General features: G+C 57.2%; 1 protein-coding gene across 3 annotated transcripts in view; it reads left to right on the top strand.

Moving 5' to 3' along the window:
- Nucleotides 1-18,489, top strand: part of Apba2 (amyloid beta (A4) precursor protein-binding, family A, member 2) — a 201,215-nt gene that overhangs the window by 175,698 nt on the left and 7,028 nt on the right. For 2 of the 3 annotated variants that reach the window (XM_005381659.2, XM_013512683.1), the window contains 7 exons: nt 241-386; nt 1,400-1,435; nt 3,981-4,067; nt 8,553-8,738; nt 12,468-12,647; nt 13,671-13,883; nt 15,095-15,214. In XM_005381659.2, coding sequence (XP_005381716.1) covers nt 241-386; nt 1,400-1,435; nt 3,981-4,067; nt 8,553-8,738; nt 12,468-12,647; nt 13,671-13,883; nt 15,095-15,214 — 968 coding nt within the window. The remainder of the gene's footprint in view (nt 1-240; nt 387-1,399; nt 1,436-3,980; nt 4,068-8,552; nt 8,739-12,467; nt 12,648-13,670; nt 13,884-15,094; nt 15,215-18,489) is intronic. The other variant, XM_005381660.2, reaches the window with a different exon arrangement.

Below are 18,489 nucleotides of genomic sequence, written 5' to 3'. Positions count from 1 at the left end.
TCCAGTGGCCCTCCTGACGCTTCGCGCTTTCTTCCGGCGCACGTGTTGATTCTGTGCAGTGACCGCCGCAGGCACGGCGGCGTGAGGAAGGAAGCAGCCGCCCCAGCCAGCTGCAGCTCCCGGAGGCTCATCCCTTCCCGTGCGCTTGTCCTGGCTGCCTCGTGCTGGTGCCAGGGCCAGGCTTTCGAGTGCTTTGTCCGCGATGTCTCTCTGGGGAGACCTCACTCTGCGCCCCCTCAGTTCCAGGGCCCTGTGAGCCGGAAGACCTCATCGATGGGATCATCTTTGCTGCCAACTACCTGGGGTCCACCCAGCTGCTCTCTGAACGCAACCCCTCCAAAAACATCCGCATGATGCAGGCGCAGGAGGCCGTCAGCAGGGTCAAGGTGGGCCTGCTGCTGGGGCCCCGGGGACGCCCACTTGGGAGGGCTCCTCTGGGGAGTGCAGCAGTGGGGGACGCAGCGGGGTACAGGCATCCCGTCCAGCTCTGACGGCACTGCCCTCGGTGCAGAGTGGAAATAGCCAACGCGCCCGACCAGGCCGAGGAGATTTGCACCATGACTGGGCAAATGCTAGGCTGGGCACAGAGGCCATCGGTTCCTTAATAAGGAACAGTCCACCCAGGCCCTCGGAAACACAGCTTCTTAAAGACAGTTGTTCTAAACCATTCCCGTTATAAAACATGTTTGTTTGATGCCTCAAATCCTATTTCAACAATGCGTGTATTTTTAGCACCATTCAAAATACTCCCAGAAAAGGGAAAATAAATCACGTTTTATTTAAGTGCATGACCTCAAGGAAAACTCAGACATGCTTGCAGCTCGAGGTGCATGTCGGGCTGTCCGCTTTTGCACAGCAGGTGAGGATGGACAGGGAAACAGTGAGGCCACATTAAAAAGCCAGATGGGGTCAGGGGAGGGAACGTGCAAGTCTGAGGCGGTGCCCCCTCTGGGCAGAGAGAGCGTTGTTTGCCCTCTCCCCTGGCTTCTCTGCCCACCCCACACTGACCCCCAGTGGTCAGCACAAGGCTGTCCGTGTTGGCCAGGAGGAAGCGAAGCAAGCGAGGGGCGGTGCTGACCCTGCAGCCAGTGCCCCTCAGCGGAAGACCTGGGTCCTCTGGCCCTGACCAGGCGTGGCTTGCTGCGCTGCCTGCCGTCCTCCTCAGTGGCCCTGTGAACAGAGACGCTGGTCGTCATTCCGGGCCCTGGAGGGCCGTGTGTGTGAGCCTGTCTGGATCGGTGTGTGTGCGGGACACAGGCAGGGGGTCCTGCCTGTCCCCACGGGGGCTTCTGCTGGACACCAGATCTGATGCTGGGGTGTTGAGCCCAAGACTGAAATAACCCTACTGCCCCTTCTCCTCTACACCCACTGCTTTTCTCTTCTCTTACATGCTGCTCAGAGGATGCAAAAGGCTGCTAAAATCAAGAAAAAAGCGGTGTGTAGGACCGTTGTTTCGGGAACCGTGGTGTGTGTTTGTGTGTCTGTGGTTTGCCTGTGCAGTGGGGGCTTCCAGGGAGATCCAGATAATGTACCGCAGAGCTGTGTCTCCCCTTCCTTCGGCAGGTGAATACTAGACTTTGGAATGAAACTGCAGATACTGTCTTTGACCGCCCACTCGCAGAAGAGTTTGATGTCTGCTCTTTTTCATTTTTCTGTGTTAGATTCTCCTATGTCCTAAAGCATGGCTAATGCTGTGAAGTCCCTGTTTTATGGGGACATTTTTAAATGGCAGTGTGATACATCCAGCATATATAGGGCCCCCCATATAGCATGAATTATATTTTTCTGGTATTGAGACGTATTAAGTTTCACTTACCAATTCAAGACAATGAGTCGCTCAGTTGGCCTGGGAGATGCTTTCTCTGTTGACAGTAATTTTTGGAGCTTGAGCAGACTTTTAGAAAAAGAACAACTAGCTGGATGTGTGGTCCTTTGTCAAGCCGGTCATGTGGTGAATCTGGTGATTTTCTAACTGCTCTCCTCACACAGAAGTCATCAAAGTGTGGGAAGGAGCGGGAAAAGCCCATGGAGACTTGGCTCTGGTTTGTTGCCTGCCTTCTGCTTACGCAAGGAGAGATGCAGTCCTCCCTTCCCCGCTGTAATAATGGGGTTTTCTGGCCCCATGGCCAGGACACCCCATCTGCAGGCTCCCTGCCCCTGCAGTGAATGTTCTGTCCACCTTCAGGGACCAGAGAAAAAAGAGCACACTCACGTCCCTGTACCCACACAGAGCAAAGCAGAACGGCCCCCAATACAGACCTACAGCTGCACCGTGCTGCCTTCTGCAGCCTCGGTGCACCCCTGGGCCGCCCAGGCCTGAGCACAGCTGGAGCAGAAGCGCCCCAGCTTGCTCCTAGCGTCTGCAGGGTCAGAAACCCGATAGAGTCACTGTCTCTGGAGGGGCTGAGCACAGGCAGACCCGGCTGAGAAAGGCCTCAGTGGCCAGGTTCCGCTTGGTGACAAGTTGTTCTTCCTCTCCGAGCAGTGACACACCCAGGACCACTCGCCCCGAGCTGGCCAGGCGTGTGCTGATGGCTGAGCCCCATCCCTGACACCCCAAGCCCGCACTTCTGCTGGGGTGTCCCTTTGCAGGATCTGGGCAGCTGCCCCCTCTGTTTGTCTGCCAGGGTGTGATACGGGTGGCCTTTCCCCTGCCGTGTTACTGTTCGGGTGTCAGCTCCATTCACTCGACCCTGGCCCACGTCCCTGTCCAAGCATGGCGCCACTGTCACCAACACCAAAATCCGCCCACAACCTTTCTGGCTTTCTTCTGGTTTGGGCTCATGGTTGAGCGAGGGGATTTTGATCTGCAATCCTCAGAATGTAACTTTCAAAAGTCTCTTAGTGGTGACTGTAGCCTGATGTTTTAAAACAAAGAAAAATCTCCTCCACAGCCCTCGACATCATTTTTCAGATGGATTGTCTAGAACCCTGTTCTTTTTTTGATCAGTTAAAAGCAGTATCGTCCTGGGATACACCGAAAGCCCACGAGATCTCTTCCTTTGAAAACTGAGCTAAAATACAAATTTATCATTCTAATACAGGGCCTCTTGGTGACTCAGAATTCTTGAGGAATAGTCAGCGGGGATATTTTTGATTTGAGATTTGCTAGTGAGTTAATTAAATCACAGCTTCTGCTGTTTTGAAGTGGAGGATGTACCACCGCGGGCTCCCGAGTGACCACACTGAATTACCCCCCCCCCCCCCCGCCCCCGTCGGGCAGACCGGTGGAGCCTGGTTTCCATCAGCACTGCACAGTAGTAATTAGGATTCTCACAGGTGTAAAAACCAATTAGAGGCTGCCCTGCTTTGGGGCAGATCTTGAGTAGATTGCTCAGCTTCCCAGACAGTCCATGGAAATGTAACTCACAGTTGTGCACTGGACTTCCTCCGGTGGGGGCGGCAGATCAGGGGCATTTGTGTGTCAGCTTCTGCCCGTTTCTCTGTGTCGCCGTAGGGTGCACTGGTGCCCCTCCTGAACCTCACTCCCCTTCTGGTTTTTGGGGGGCGGGACCGAGGGGATCCACACCATCGCGCCTGTTCACACCAGAAAAGAAGGGCTGAGATTTTAATCCAGCTCCTGTGAAAATGTCCCCAGGGATACTTGGAATCCCCTAAGAAACAGCTTTTAATCGAATGGCGCTGCACCTTCACTGAATTCCACAGAGGGTAGCAGAGGGGCCCAGCTTGCTGCAGAAAGGAGGGGCTCCGACGCAAGAACCCCCACCCCCAGCAGCTATTCCCTTGCCGGTCCAGCCTCCCAGAAACCCCTTGCCTCCCTCTCCTCTGTGCCTTGTACACACTGCTCTGGGGACTCACGCACGGCTCTGGATTCTCAGCCAGGCTTGTACATCTCCAGTGGCTGCTCCACTCTGAAGTAGCATTTCCTTCCACGCGGACTCAGGGTAATCGGCAAAACTGCCAGGCCTTCGCTGGAGAGCACGCTTCAGTTTGTAACGGCATCTGCTGTCCTTCCTTAGAATTCCGAGGGGGATGCCCAGACACTGACAGAAGTGGACCTCTTCATCTCCACACAGAGGATCAAGGTTTTAAATGCAGACACACAGGTAAGGGCTCAAAGGACAGCTGTCTGGGGTTGTGCAAACCAGCTCCCAGGTTTGCACCTTGGGAACCCTGGAGAACAAAGCCCAGCTGCAGAAGCATGTCCCCAAGCGTGGGAGGGGACCCACGGGTGCTGGGCTCCCAAGGGTGGCGATTCTGCGGCCTGGGTGGAAAATAGAGCAACCTGCAGTGTGCCAAGGAGCAGGAGTAAACCCACCTGGGAGGTTGTGCTGAAGCCGCAGCTGGGATTACACAGGGACACGGTGAGGGGGTCAGTGAGAGGCCAGTTGGGAAGCGTGTGCTCTGCCGATCGGGATTCCAGAAGGGCTGTCCTGAAAGCCCTCTTGCTCAGCCTGCGAATCTAGCTGGAGGTGGGAATCTTGGGGCCCTGTAGCTCCGCATGGTGGTGTTCCCGTGAAGCGTGTCTGTAAACTTTCCCCCGGGATTCATTTGCCTCCTGTGGTGGCCAGCTTGTGTCTGAGGCAGATTCTGCTATTCTTTTCTGGGCCTAAATCACCCAGTGGAGCTTCCCTCTGAAAGGGAAAATAGTGAAACAGATAAATGAGCAAAAAGTGACCGTGTATGAAATATAAAGGACTGCAGAGCTGAGATGGGGCCTGAGAGGGTGGGAGTCGGCGAGTGCTGAGTAGGTGCCAGTGTTGGGAAAGACCCACAGCTGTGCTTTCTGGCTGGGATTTGACGTGTGAGGACTCAGAAAGAGAGGGAAGGGAACCCGCTCACCTTGAGCCAAGTGAGGATGGCCTGATGCCCGGGATAGAAGCCACCTGCAATCTGCCAGTGACACTCCGGACCCTGTGGGTACTCAGATCCCCAACAAACCAGTGCTTGTGCCTCTAATGGTCTTGCCCTCATTGCTTACAATATTTGAAGTGCAAGGTGTTGATTTTCTAATGATACCGTGCTTTCTATTTATTGTTTGTTTGCTTTAGTTTTTGTCTTTTTGAGACCGAGTTTCACTAATCAGTTCAGGCCTTGAACTCACTTTGTAGCCCAGGCTGGCCTCGAACTTGCAGTGATCCTCCTGCCTCAGCCTCCCGAGTGCTGGAATTACAGGCATGAGCAACCACGCCTGGCATGTTTTCTGTTTTTGTTATCTGACATTCTCCTGTGGAAAGTGTGCTCTGCTTTTGTTTCCCCCTTCCTCCTCTTCACTGTGGCCTTCGTGATCCTGCCCCTGTCTGTCTGTCTCTCTCTTTCTCTCTGAACTTGTGTTATCATTTTGGCATCTTCCTGAGAGCATAAGATATATACCCCGCCCCAGACCTGGAATCAGCCATTTCTTCAAGGGTCGGCAGGTTCCTCTGAGTGAGCACCACTGCACAACCCTAGTTTCCAGCAGTAGGGCATCTTCTTCATTCACTGCCTGTGCTAGTCAGCTTTCCACTACTGCAATAGATGACTCAGAAGTTGAGATAATCAGCTTGAAGAGAGGAAAGGTTTACACCAGCTCAGTTTGGGGGGTTTGCGTCCGTGGTCAATAGCCTGTTGGTAAGAGGGCCTGTGGCAGCCCACCATGGTGGGAAGACGTGGGAGAGGAAGCTGCTCACCTCAGGGTGGCTGGGAAGCAAAGAGAGAGGGGAAGGACGGGCCAGGTGCTGATGTCCCCTTCCAGACCGACCTCCCCTTGCTGGGCCTCGCTTCCTCCAGGGTCAGCCGCCTCCCAGTGGTGCCACGGGGTAGGGACCAGGCCTTCAATGCACATTTGGGGTCTCAGCTATGGTACTGTCTCCTGTGATCTACACAGAGCCCACATTATGGGCTGGGGGACAAGGAAACGAGCTCGGCAGGCCACAGGCAAGCAGGATGTCACTGCTCAGGGCTCAGTGGGCCTGGGGTGGATAGGAAAACTGCCGGGAACTCTGAGCCCTCCCTTGCTTCCCTCCTCATGGGGAAGCCTAACATTTGGGGCACAGTATGAAGTGAGGCACATCCGGGAGCTGGGCTGACTTCATCATGTGGCCTATGCCATGGCCCACTTCCAACCCCAGGGCCTTGTTGCCTGCCCTCCCCCACCAAGGCCTTCAGTACCTTGAGCCCAATGCTGTGACTCTCCATCCTTGTCACGTATCTGTTCTCCACGTTTGACCTGAGCCTTGACATCCTGATTGTTATGTGGCCTGAGCCACCTCCCTTGCAGCCTTGCCCTTGGTGAGAACTTGAGGAGCTGACTTCAAACGGGTAGGGTATCCCACTGGTGATGCTCCTGACTTGGATTTAAGTTTCATCATCTTGTCTTGGCAAACTGTCTGGGCTGGTTCACCCTCCTACCCCTCTGGCCTCCACCCCTCCTCTACCCAGACTCAGTGGTTCCCAAGGAGATCTCAAGGACTTAGCATGTTGCTTTGCTTATGGCTAAGATGTGTTACATCCTGTGACTGCAGAGCAAAATCACCACGTTGGTCAGCTTTCCGTCACTGTGACAGAACACTTGAGGGAGTTAGTCTACAGGGAGGAAGGGTTTATGTTGGCTCTCAGTTTCAAAGGTTTCAGCCCATGGTCATTTGGCCCCACTGCCTCGTGGTGAGAGCACAAAGGAGAAAAATCTGCTCACCTCATGGCAGTCGCGGGGGCAGACAGAAACAGGAAGGGGCTGGGGTTCCTAATACCCCCTTCAAGGGTGAGCCCCAATGACCTAACCTCCTTCCGCCAGGCCCCGCTTCTTAAAGTTACCTCCCAACACTGCCGTGGGCTGGGGACCAACTTCCAACACGTGGGCCTTTGGGAGAGACTCCAGAGCCAAAGCGTAAGAGTGAGAAAAGGGAAGGTGTGTGGGCAAAGGTCAAGGCAGAACTGGTAGTTCCCAGAGTCCTCTTTGGAGTCACGTGCAATGTGCTGGACCCTCCTAGAGACAGGTATGACAACACGTGCGAAGAGTTCTCCACCAGGAGGCTCATGGACGTCACACCGAAGGTCTTTACCAGGGGTCTGGGAGCCAGGGGTCTGCCAGGCATGTAGCACAATTCCAGCTTCCCAGGAAGAAAGGAGAGATCAGCGTGGGCCACGTCGTTGGCACAGGTATTTCAGTCAGTGCATCACACTTAGCAGTTAGGTGGTGGTACCCCTCCTGAAGCCCAGCTTGCTGGACACTAGCCGAGGGCAGACCTCAAAGGCCGGCCTTCCTTGGGACTGCTGCGTGGGCTGTGACAGTAACTGTTCTCTGCACCCACACTCTTGCCAATTTCTCTGAGGGTGCCGCAGCCCAGGGAGGGCAGATGGGCCATCGGTAGTTTGTGAGTTTGCTCCAAGTCACCACTTAGGGTGAACTGGAAGAGAAGGTTGCAGCAGGAAATTGGTTTGACTGAAAAATAAAAATGTTGGCAGAGGAGCCGGACAGGTGGGAGTAGGTGAGAGAGACTGGAGACTGCGGTGGCCGGCTGGGCAGGAGAGATGACGGCTGCCACGTCGGTAGCTGGCCTTGGCCAGTGAGAAGGGTTCTGCCATTGACATAGATTGGGAGCTAGGGACCGAACTGAGCCCAAAATCAGGAGACGCTGAAGAGCTACCCACGCTCTTCCCTTTTCCAGGGCCCTCCTTTGTGTCCTGTGGTGATAAACCATTGTCATAGCCTTGGCCAGAAAACAGGTCCCCCTGCTAGACAAATGTGTGCAATATCTGCTGCAAGACAAGGATTCTGTGAGGAAAAAGGGACAGCAGAGGTCGCAGAAACACCCGGTTTCCTTTTGTGACGGGAGAACAAAGGCACAAAAGACCAACTGATTAGTTTTCAGTGCCTTTGTGTGCAGCCTTGTTAGCCGGGGGACCCTGGCTGAGATGTTCGGTGAAGAGTTCTGTCAGACCACAAAAACTACCCAGAGTAATGGACCCGCTGGGGGCCAGGGAGGTGAAGTTGCCCATGGAGACCCATTGCTCAGAGGCAGGTGTACTCCTTCAGTGTCTCCTGGCACGGGCCCAGGACGCATCTGGTGGAAAATGTTGACCTGGGTGCCTTCCTCCTCTGCAGAACAGGGCCAGGCACCCTGGAGCCTGCAGGAGGACACAGACCCTGCAGGAAAGGCGCTTCTCCAGAGCTGAGGATGACCTCTAAGCAGGGAGGGCACACGGCTTGCCATAGGGCAGGCTCCCTGCTCTCCTCCAACAGATAGGGAGAGCCGCACCCCAGCCTCAGGCTCCTCGAGCGTAGGCAGAGCCAAGAGTTGATCCCCCGACCCTGAGTCACCATCTTAAAATGAGCTCTGGTAGCTAAGCTGTAGTTCTCAGGACAGCGATGTCCTCTACCTTTGGGCATTTGACAGTGGCGAGAGATACTGGTTTCCTCTCTTGGGGAAGGGAGGCGCCCCTGGCATCCAGTGGTAGAGGCCAGGCTTGCCGCTGACATTGTCCAGGGGCAGGACAGCCCTCTGCAGTAAACCACGGTCTCGCTCCGAATGTCAGTAGGGCCAAACCAGAGTACCTCTTCACAGCTCAGCCTTGTAACAGTCCTAAGCGGGCCGATCTCCCTCTGTCAACAGGAAACCATGATGGACCATGCGCTGCGCACCATTTCCTACATCGCCGACATTGGGAACATCGTGGTGCTGATGGCCAGACGCCGCATGCCCCGGTCGGCCTCGCAAGACTGCATCGAGAGCACGCCCGGGGCGCCGGAGGGGAAGGAGCAGTGTAAGATGACCTGCCACGTGTTTGAGTCGGAGGACGTAAGTGGTGCTGGGGGGCACGGATGCCTTGGGGTCACCGTTCATGTTCCCAGCAGCATTAGGGATTCCTCCCACATTTTTGGGTTTCTGAAGACAGTGAGCACAGCTTTATTTTACTTCATGAAATAGGTTCCTCTCCGTTGGAGCTACTTATAAATTGAGCAACAGAGAATATACAAGGGGAGCTATCTGTCAGAGAAATCTTTTTTTTTTTTTTTTGTCTTTTTGAGACAAGGTCTCCCTGTGCAATTCAGGCTGGACTTGGGCTCACTTTGTAGCCTAGGCTGGTCTGCAACTCGCAATGATCCCCCTGCCTCAGCCTCCCAAGTGCTGGGATTACAGGCGTGCACCACCACACCCGGCTTAGAAATCATTTTATAAACCTTTGCCTCTCTAAAATAAACCTAATCTTTCCCTAACTTTTCTGTTGTTAAAGTGTACCTTTTCACAGGCCAGGACTGCATGAGAGAGAGGCACAGAAACCTCTGGATTGAGCTCTGCCTTTGCATATCTCATTTAATCTCAGAACTAATTTTGGTTTCACTTTAAAAAATATCTTTTAAGACAGGCATGGTGATGCACACCTGTAATCCCAGCTCTCTGGGAAGCTGAGGGAAGAGGATCCCAAGTTCCAGGACAGCCTGGATCAATTAGTGACTTAGTGAGGGCTGGGGGTGTGGGGATGTAGCTCAATACAAAGGCCCTGGGTTCAATCCGCAGTGCTGCCAATACAAATGGAGGTTTAAAATACCATAGATGTACTAAGAGACCATGGAGTGGCGCATGCCTGTGGTCCCAGCTACTACGGAGACTGAGGCAGAAGGATCTTCGCTTGAGTACAGTTTGGGGCCAGCATGGGCGACATAGTAAGATCCATCTTTAAAAAATTAGTGAGCTGAGAAGTTGGATCCTGGGCCCTTGCCAGCTTCTCCTGCAGGCTGGGCCGAGCGGGGGCGCTGTGCCGAGCCAATCTTGTGGCTGTTGTCAGAGTGGGGTATTTAAACATCATCCGCTCTCCGCACACCCATCCCCCCAGTCCAGCCTTTGGCAGAGGCCACCCCATTTTAGGCAGCAACGGCTGCCAGGAGGCCAGAACCTCCTTGTTCACACAGGAGTCCTAGTGTCCCCAGGACCTGGATCCCTAGGGAAGGGTCCCGTTATGTTCCTGACTGTGAAATAATAGAAACTGTATTTGAAACAGATTTCAAACTCATAGGTAGGGGCAATCATCTTTTTCCCAAAAAAACCATCACCTTCACACGCTTTGAAGCAATAGCAGATTCGTAGGAGAGGACATTATTTACACGCAGAGCTCCTAGCGCATCTATGCGTACTTCCTGCCGTTACGCAGAGGCCTGTGCACACCTGGACAGAGGCTTTGCCATGACTGGGAGCCCAGGGCTGCGCCGAGTCCTGGGCTGCTCAGCTGGTGGGCAGTGTGGGGGAGAAGCAGGCCAACAGCAGAGGGGGAGCGGTCAGCTCGTGTGAGGGCTGAGAAGGGGCCAGGGCCAGGGATGGCCTCCGAGGCACAGCCTGCACAGATGGCTCTGGGCGGTGTTAAGGCCGGTGCGCTCCTGTCCACAGTGGCCACAACTTTCTCCGTTCAGCCGATGACAAAGCCCGTGGCATGGTGGGAGGTCGGGGAGTGGCCCCGCAGTGGCCTTGGAAGGAATGAGGGAGGACCCTGCCCAGATAGACTGTGAGGGCCCAGCAGGGAGGCCGAGAGAGTAGCACTGACCCGTTGGCCCGGAGTCCCAGCTCCGCTCGGTAACATGGAGCTCAGTCGCGATGCAGCCGGGGCTAGGGCAGGGGAGGCTGCACTGATGAATGTGCTGGGGTCAGCAGCCAGGGCACGGCAGCTCCCCCTCCATCTTCTTGAGGACCCCCAGCCTCTGAGGCCAGTCTGCCTATGCCAGGCCCCTCACTGGGTGGCCTCGACCCTGTCCCTGCCGGGGCTCCCAGCCTTACAGCGCCGACACACCCAGGCCTGGCCGTGCGCCGGAGCGCAGGGAGCCTTGTGTGAGGGCTCCAGTGGGGCACAGACGGGCCCTCAGCGCGGGCCCCCGCCCAGTAGGACGAAGCCTGACACAGGCGGGGGGGACGTGGCAGCCGTCAGGATGCAGGGGCTTGTGCCAGAGGGTGGTGGTGCCCACCCCCAGGGCAGCTCCTCAAGAGCATCTGCTGGGTCACGGTGAGAGGCGATAATGTGGCCCCAGCAGAGGGGGCTGGAAGGGTGGGTGTCAGGAGCACCCCAGGTGGAGTGCCAGGGCAGCGGCCAGTCGGAGCCAGCGAATGGTGAACGGATGTGATCCTGTCAGACTGCCCCTCCCGGCCTGGTGACTCCTTCAGGTGGGAACAGAGCAGGTCAAGTGGGGGCTCTGTCCACTCAGATCTCGCTGGGACAGGGCGCCCCCTGCCCCCTGCCTTCCCCTCCCTCCCTGCAGCCCGCCTCCCCTCCTCCAGTCTCCACACGGAGCCCCTCTGCCCCTGCGGCTGGCTCTGCCCCCGCTGCTTGCTCTGCCCCTGCGGCTGGCTCTGCCCCTGCTGCTGGCTCTGCCCCTGCTGCTGGCTCTGCCCCTGCTGCTGGCTCTGCTCCTGCTCAGGCCGGTGGCGCCACCTGGTGGTACCCAGGCAGCCAGCCGGCCCGCCAGCGCGTGCTGGGTTTGGATCAGCCATGGAGTTGCCGCGTCTGTCCTGCAGCCTGTTGAGGGCCTGATGATGGCAGGGCAGTTCGACCTAGAATTGGCGCCTTCTTAAGGAAAGGTCTGCGTGTCCTGTGAGCTGGTGGGCAGCTCTTTTACCTATGCAGCTTCACTTCCTGCGCATAAAGTATGTGTTTTGCAGAGTGAGAAAGGAACATAGGCCGGATCCCCCCTTTTCACCTGTTTTGGGGTTCTGTTGAGCCAAAGCTGGCTGTGCAGAGGCCCCCTGAATGGCAGGGGGCGCTGTGGGGAGCAAGGGGCAGGCCTGGGCTGGGGAGAGGCGCTGCTGTGCCCTGAGATGCCGTCGAAAACCCTCTGCTCTTGCACACACTGCACAGCAGCGGGCCTGCTTGGTGGGCCTTCAGCCGTCGCCTTTGTGTCCCCTGCTGCATCCTGCAGGTGGCAGGCAAGGCCCTGATTGCTGTCTTGGTGTCCAGACCTGTGCCGATTGAGTGTCAGTGCACCCACAGGAGCAGTCCGGTTGAAGTGCAAAGTGGCGATCCGCTCCAAGGGGTCTGTGCTGGCGTCCCCGGGGGTCAGGCACACCCCTGTCTAGAGAGGAGCCAGTCAGCGCTCAGCAGTAGATGTGGAGTAGACAGTTACACACCTGTGACAGTCCCAGGAAAATGCTGCAGATCTGTTTTTGAAATGAGATGGAGAAAATGAAAGTACAGTACACCTACCAGTTAAAGCAATAAAATGTGACATTTAGCAAAAACTTCATCATCTTCCTGATTTTATTTGAAACCAGGCTTTGCCCTGGAATGTCTGGGACATAAAATAGCTCAGAGAGGCAGAGTCAAGACTGGGCCCTTGTGGTCAGGAGGCAGAAAGGGTCACTCCACGTGGTACCTGGCAGGATATTGGTCGAAGATGCCTTTCACCAGCCAGGGTCCGGAGTCACTGTCTTGTGCCCGTCTCCGCTTAAGACTTACGGGCCTTCTGCACCCAGCCCTGCCGCAGCCCATCTTTCCCCAGGGGCTGGGCCTCTGTGCCTGTATCTATGGCCTCTGCTCTCGCCCCACAGGCCCAGCTGATAGCCCAGTCCATCGGGCAGGCCTTCAGCGTGGCCTACCAGGAGTTTCTGAGGGCCAACGGCATCAACCCGGAAGACCTGAGCCAGAAGGAGTACAGCGACATCATCAACACCCAGGAGATGTACAACGATGACCTCATCCACTTCTCAAACTCGGAGAACTGCAAGGAGGTAAGGCGCAGCGCTGTGGGCCTTGGGAAGCCCATTCTGCTGCCTCCTGCTCCCCGTGCTGAGCTTGCAGAGCGGAGCCAGGCTGCCTCCCGGAGGGCCTGTCCCAACGATGCCCGGGGCGTCCCGGCTCAGCTTGCTGCGCTTGGAGGCCACAGCTTCACTGGTCTTCACACATGCCACTGCCTCTGCCTCAGACGCGGGCGGCCTGCGGGGGAGCTCTGGCTCCTGTCTCAGAGCTGAGCGCTTGTGTGTGAAATGAGACAATTCTAACAAAGACGCTGGTTACAATCAGTCTTAATGACCTTGAAAAGCTGCTTTTTAATGCTGCTGTTATCGTCAGCTGGTGCTCAGCATCCAGGAGATATTTATGAACAGCGTACGGGTGGCATCTTTACGGTAGGAAACTTGGATCCCCTGGTAGGGCAGTTGTGAAGCTGCCAGTAGCAGAGGCCTCAGCAGGTTCTAGGGGCTTCCTCTGGGCATCTTCCAGGACAGTTCTACTAGGACAGAGGAGTGAATGAATATCCTGGACGCGGCCCATACCTTGAACCTGTCTACCCGTCAGTGAGTGAATGAATGATGCTGAATGTTTCCTAAATGAATGGCTCTGGCTGCTTCTTGAATGAACAATCCCGAGTGCAGCGCAGGCGGTTTTCGGAGAGAGCCATTCTTGAGACAAAGAACAGATAGGGCCTTCTAGATGAGAGCAAAGGTCGAGTCGGGGCTGCTATTGGAGTCTGAGGATGTTTTTTCTGGCCTCTGGGTTTGGCAGGTGGGGAGCAGGAGCGAGGACCCCGGAGCCATGCTTGCAGCTGGGGGATTCCCTGCTGGGCATGGGAGGAGAGGGGCACTACTGCCAGGTTGCAGGACCTCTGGCGGGCCCCAGGGTGCCCGGAGGCAGAGTAGGCCAGGTCTCTCCTACCACGCCTCTCCTGGCTGAGATGAACTGGCCTCAGGTCCCAGGGCGGAGCCACTGGCAGGCTGGAGCCAGCTCATCCCCGCACACTCTGAATTCCCTTGCAGCTGCAGCTGGAGAAGCACAAGGGGGAAATTCTGGGCGTTGTGGTCGTGGAGTCGGGCTGGGGCTCCATCCTGCCCACCGTGATCCTGGCCAACATGATGAACGGCGGCCCGGCAGCCCGCTCCGGGAAGCTGAGCATCGGGGACCAGATCATGTCCATCAACGGCACCAGCCTGGTGGGGCTGCCTCTCGCCACCTGCCAGGGTGTCATCAAGGTGGGCGCCTGCGACCCCCTTCCCGATGGTCTCCCCAGCCCCGCATCACCTGACCCGTGCGGACACTGAGGCCCAGAGATAGTCACAACTCGAACCCAAGACTACACCATGCCTGAAATCCCAGGCCGCCCGGGGACGGGGAGGGGGAGGTTTCATCTCTCTTAGCCCAGCACTGGGCCACATCTCCTCCGGGCAGAGGCCTGAGGATGTGACTGTAGGATGACCAATCCGTCCCAGTTTGCTAGAGATTAGCAGTGAAAGTGCTTTTAGGAAGCCCTTGGTCATGGCAGCCTGGGACAGAAGTTGCCCGATACAGCTGAGGGCTGGAGGCCGACAGCCTCAGGGAAGGAAGGACGTTCTGACCCACTAGTCTGTGAGCTCGAAACTTGGGGAAGTACTGCACTTCCTGTCCCTGCTCTGGCAGAGGGGATACGAGCAAGTGGGTCAGGATCTCACTGCAGCCCCATGGCCGGTCCCCAGCGTACCATGACTGTGGTACTGGAGGAGCCCCTCCCTGTCCCGCTTTCATCCCAGAGGCGAGGGGCCTTTCCAGGGCCAGACCATCCCAGGAGCCGGCTTTTGGGTCGGCCCTAGAGACCCTCAGCTGGGTGGGGGATAGCATGGAAAGGCCCTGGCTGGCCTTTGGGGACTGCAGCTCCCCAGGTTCTGTGTGCGACAGGGTTAGCCTAACGCCAGGCAAGCTAAAGCTGCACCCATAGCAAGGATCTGGCCTCTTCCCCTGCCTCTGGGACCCCCTTGGCCCTCGAACTGCAACCTGGGGCACTCACGACAGCATGTTGCTGGGGCCTGAGGTCACCCTTGGCTTCAGCCTTGATGCAGCCCAAGAGCCTCCAGCGTGCTCAGCGCTCAGTCTCCCTGAGTCTGACTCGCCCTGCAAATCCACCAAGGGAGCGCATGTGGCTTTGACAAAGGTGTCCCGCAGTCTTTTCAAAGAGGAAGTTCTGCTACTTGGAGCACGGTGACAGCCCCTGCCGTGACCCCTGAGCGTGACCCTGTGGCTCAGAACCTGGCTTCTGGCTCCGGAGTGGCTCGTTTCTACCCGGGTCATAAAGTGCATCTGAGCACAGCGGGCCACAGCGTGCGCTTCCACCCCGGTACCAGCTGCTCTCAGGGGCCAGGGCGATGCTTGTCGGGTGTGGGTACAAGTGGTGCCCGCGCCCCGGCTGTGACTCCTGTCCTGTGCCGTGCAGGGCCTGAAGAACCAGACGCAGGTGAAGCTCAACATTGTCAGCTGTCCCCCTGTCACCACAGTCCTCATCAAGCGACCCGACCTCAAGTACCAGCTGGGCTTCAGCGTGCAGAACGGAATCGTGAGTCCACCTTCCCCGCCCTAGGCTGTCTCTCCAGCGCCCGGAGGGGAGCAGGGCCGTCGTTGCTCCTGTTGGGTGAGGTGGGCTGTGCCAGCGGCCAGGCCACACGGACAGGAGCTTTCTGCGGCTCTCAGAGCAGTCCTGGTGCTTGCCGGGAAAAAAAGAGAGCCAGGTGTGGTCGTGGAAGGGGTCCCTCCAGCCCTCCGAGGGCCCCATGTCCCAGTGAGGGCTGGGCAAATAGCTGCTTTGGAAGGGAGGAGAACAGGCTTAGCGATTACGGTGGCTCGGATGCGCACGAGCAGTGCTGGCGTCAGACTTGACTGTGCTCAGCGAGTTCTTGTTCACTCACTCATTCACCTGTTCAGCCGTTTGTGAAATGCTTGTCCTGTGGAGGCTCTGGGCCAGACACCGAGGAGCAGGGGGCTCCATGGGGACGGTGGGCCTGGGCTCCAGCAAGTGTTGGTCCAGCCGGAAACCTGTGCCTTTCGCAGGCCCAGGTGGTTCAGTTCAGAGTTCCCATGTTCCGTTTGACCTGAGTGTGGCTGGAGTGAGTTCCCTTCCTTGGGGTTTCCCCCAGCAAAGGTCTCAGAGGACAGAGCGGGGCACTGACTGAGCACAGAAGAAGGGGCCAGTTATTCCTATACGGTCAAACCTACCCTGAGTACTAAGGAGCTGAGGAGGCCACGGTGTCCAGGGGAGAGGGGAGGGCGTATGTGCTACCTACAGTGTAGAGGAAAGGCCCTGGAAGAACATTCTGGAATGTTCTGGAGAGACAGCTTGTGAGAGATTCTCCAGTGTTACCCAAAAGCCAGGTTCAGGGTGCACAGAGCCAGGACAGAGCTGCAACACAGTAAGGCGGTGCTGAATGGGCAGAGGGAGTGGAGACGGGGAAGGGGAGCTCTGGTCTGTGCCTTGTGGGGCCACATGAAAGAAGCCAGTGGGAAAGGCAGGTGATCTTGTGACGCGCCCCGGTGCAGGGAGCAGGTTGAGGGGGCAGCTGAGGGAGAGGGCAGGGTGACAGGTGACAGCCATCTCCTGAGGAGGGCTGGAGGGGTCTGCGGCTAGCTCCTCATTCGCTGATGGGGGTGTCTGTGCATGAGAGGCCAGGAGGCTGTGGGCACCAGAGTTCCAGAAGTTTCGGGGTGTGGAGTTCAGGTCGCCACAGACCTAGGTTTTGCGGGACCTGGAGCTGGCGGGGAATAATGCACAACTCTGAGGATGAAATCGCAGGCCCACTCCGCAGTCACGGGCACGCAGGAGAGGAGCACCATCTGCTTCCAACACTGGTCAGGGTCCGAGAGGACTGAGGACCCAGCCGGGTTGGGCTGTGACCCCTGGAGTGTCGAGGGGCGCCACTGTGGGTGAGGAACGTACCCAGCCCAGCCCTGCCGGCTAACAAGCTGTTGTTGCACCCTCTTGCCTCAGCTTTCCCATTTGTGAAATGGGGCCCCACTTCCTCTAGGGCCTGTGCTTAGGGCTGTGGGGCAAAGCTGGGACCCAAAGGGTGGCACGTGTGGTGGCTCTTGGGGGCTTTTCCTGGGTGCATTGCCGCTCACCCTCAGTGCCCGCAAGGGTTTCTGCTGAAGGAGACTAATCAGCACGCTTCTGTGCTCACTGTGATCCATCTCCCCAGTGAGCCAGAACACGGGATGCCGGGAGTACACAAACCAGCCACACAGCTCTGCTTGGCTCAGAGGCCTCGCTGGGACACCGGGATGTCCAGGTCCCCGCGTGCCGACCCCGTCCTCTGCTCTGTCCTTGGATGTCCAAGCTCAGCACTCCGGGTGCTCAGAGACACAATCTGTCACAGCAGCTGCCACCGCCCCCACAGGCCAGCGCCTGTCCCCTGCCCCAGGCATGTCCAGTCATTTGCCAGGTCTGATGCCACCCTGGGCTCCACCACTTAGCTGGGCCTCAAGAGAAGAGGGAGTTTAGAGAAATATGCAAGAGACCTGGGGCTGCTGCTACTCAAGTCCAAGGCCCTCCCCCGCCCACAGCATGGTCAGGATGGGGCCAGGGGTCACCAGGGCTGTGGGGCAAAGCTGGGACTCAGTTTGCACCCCTCCCAGCCTCGTTAGAAGGGTCTGGCCTGGCACCATGTACTAGTGCCCACTGGTCCTGCAGCCGTTCGAGTCACAGCTCCCTCGGGTCCTGTTCTACCCTGGCCAGGTCCCCGACCTCAGTGCTTCCTCCAGCTGGCCTGGGAGAGCCACAGGGGGACAGGTGTTCTGGGAGCAGCTGGCAGTGAGCACCTGACCGTGCGTGACTGGATGGGTGTGGGGGTCGCCAGCTTGGGAAGGGCATTTGCTGGCTCGTGCACAGAGCCTGCTGGGCTCCTGCGGATTGCTGTAGAGACAGTTCCTGCGGCAGGTGGTGGGGCTTAGTGCGCAGGTGAGCAGTCAGACCAGCTGTGCCCAGAACTAGGCCAGGCTGAGTCTGGGTGTGGTGCGTGAGGGCCGGCTGAGGGGCATCCGCGCAGGGGCTGTGCGTGTGCACGCGTGTTTGGGGCGAGTGCGCCTGCCCCTCCTTGGCTCCCTGGGCACTGGCTTGGTCCTGCAGCAGCCTGTGCCTCCTGCAGAGCACGCCCCTGATGTGGCTGAGCTGCAGAATCTGCCTCTCCCTATCCCCGTGTTTCTTTTACCTCCAACTCTCCCAGAACATCTATTGCTCGTGCTCTGTTTTTTCCATAATTGTGGTAAAATACACACAACACATTTGCCATCTTGGCCATTCTGAGTGTGCGGTGAAGTACTGAGTGCAGCCAGTCTCCAGAACTCCTTCCGTCTTGCAGGACTGAGTCCCTGTCCCCAGAAACAGCGAGAGCGCCCTGTTCCCCGTCCCCAGCCCCTGGCAGCCTCTGTGCTGCTTCTTACAGTGAATTTGGCTAACTCTGGGTGCCTCATGCAGGTGGACCTGAAGCCGGGCGTGGTGGCGCACGCCTGTCATCCCAGCACTCGGGAGGCTGAGGCAGGAGGATTGCTATGAGTTCGAGACCAGCCTGGGCTACATAGTGAGCTCAAGTCCAGCCTGAACTGCATAGCAAGACCCTGTTGCAAAAAAAGACAAAAATAAATAAATAAATAGATGTAGGTGGACTCAAATAGCATCTGTCCTTTTGCGACTGGCTTGTCCTTCTCAGTGCTTTGTCCTCAAAGTTCATTCACCTTGTAGCATGTGTCACAATGTCCTTCCGTCCCTTTTAGACTGGATGATAGTCCGCTGCATGGATGCTAGGTTTTATCCGTCCCTCCCTCTACCCATCCCTCCCTCCCTCC

Source organism: Chinchilla lanigera, unplaced genomic scaffold, assembly GCF_000276665.1.
Source record: "Chinchilla lanigera isolate Chin_1 unplaced genomic scaffold, ChiLan1.0 scaffold00015, whole genome shotgun sequence".
Lineage (NCBI taxonomy): Eukaryota > Metazoa > Chordata > Mammalia > Rodentia > Chinchillidae > Chinchilla > Chinchilla lanigera.
Note: the sequence above shows the minus strand (reverse complement) of the source record. Positions and strands in the feature narration are given on the sequence as shown.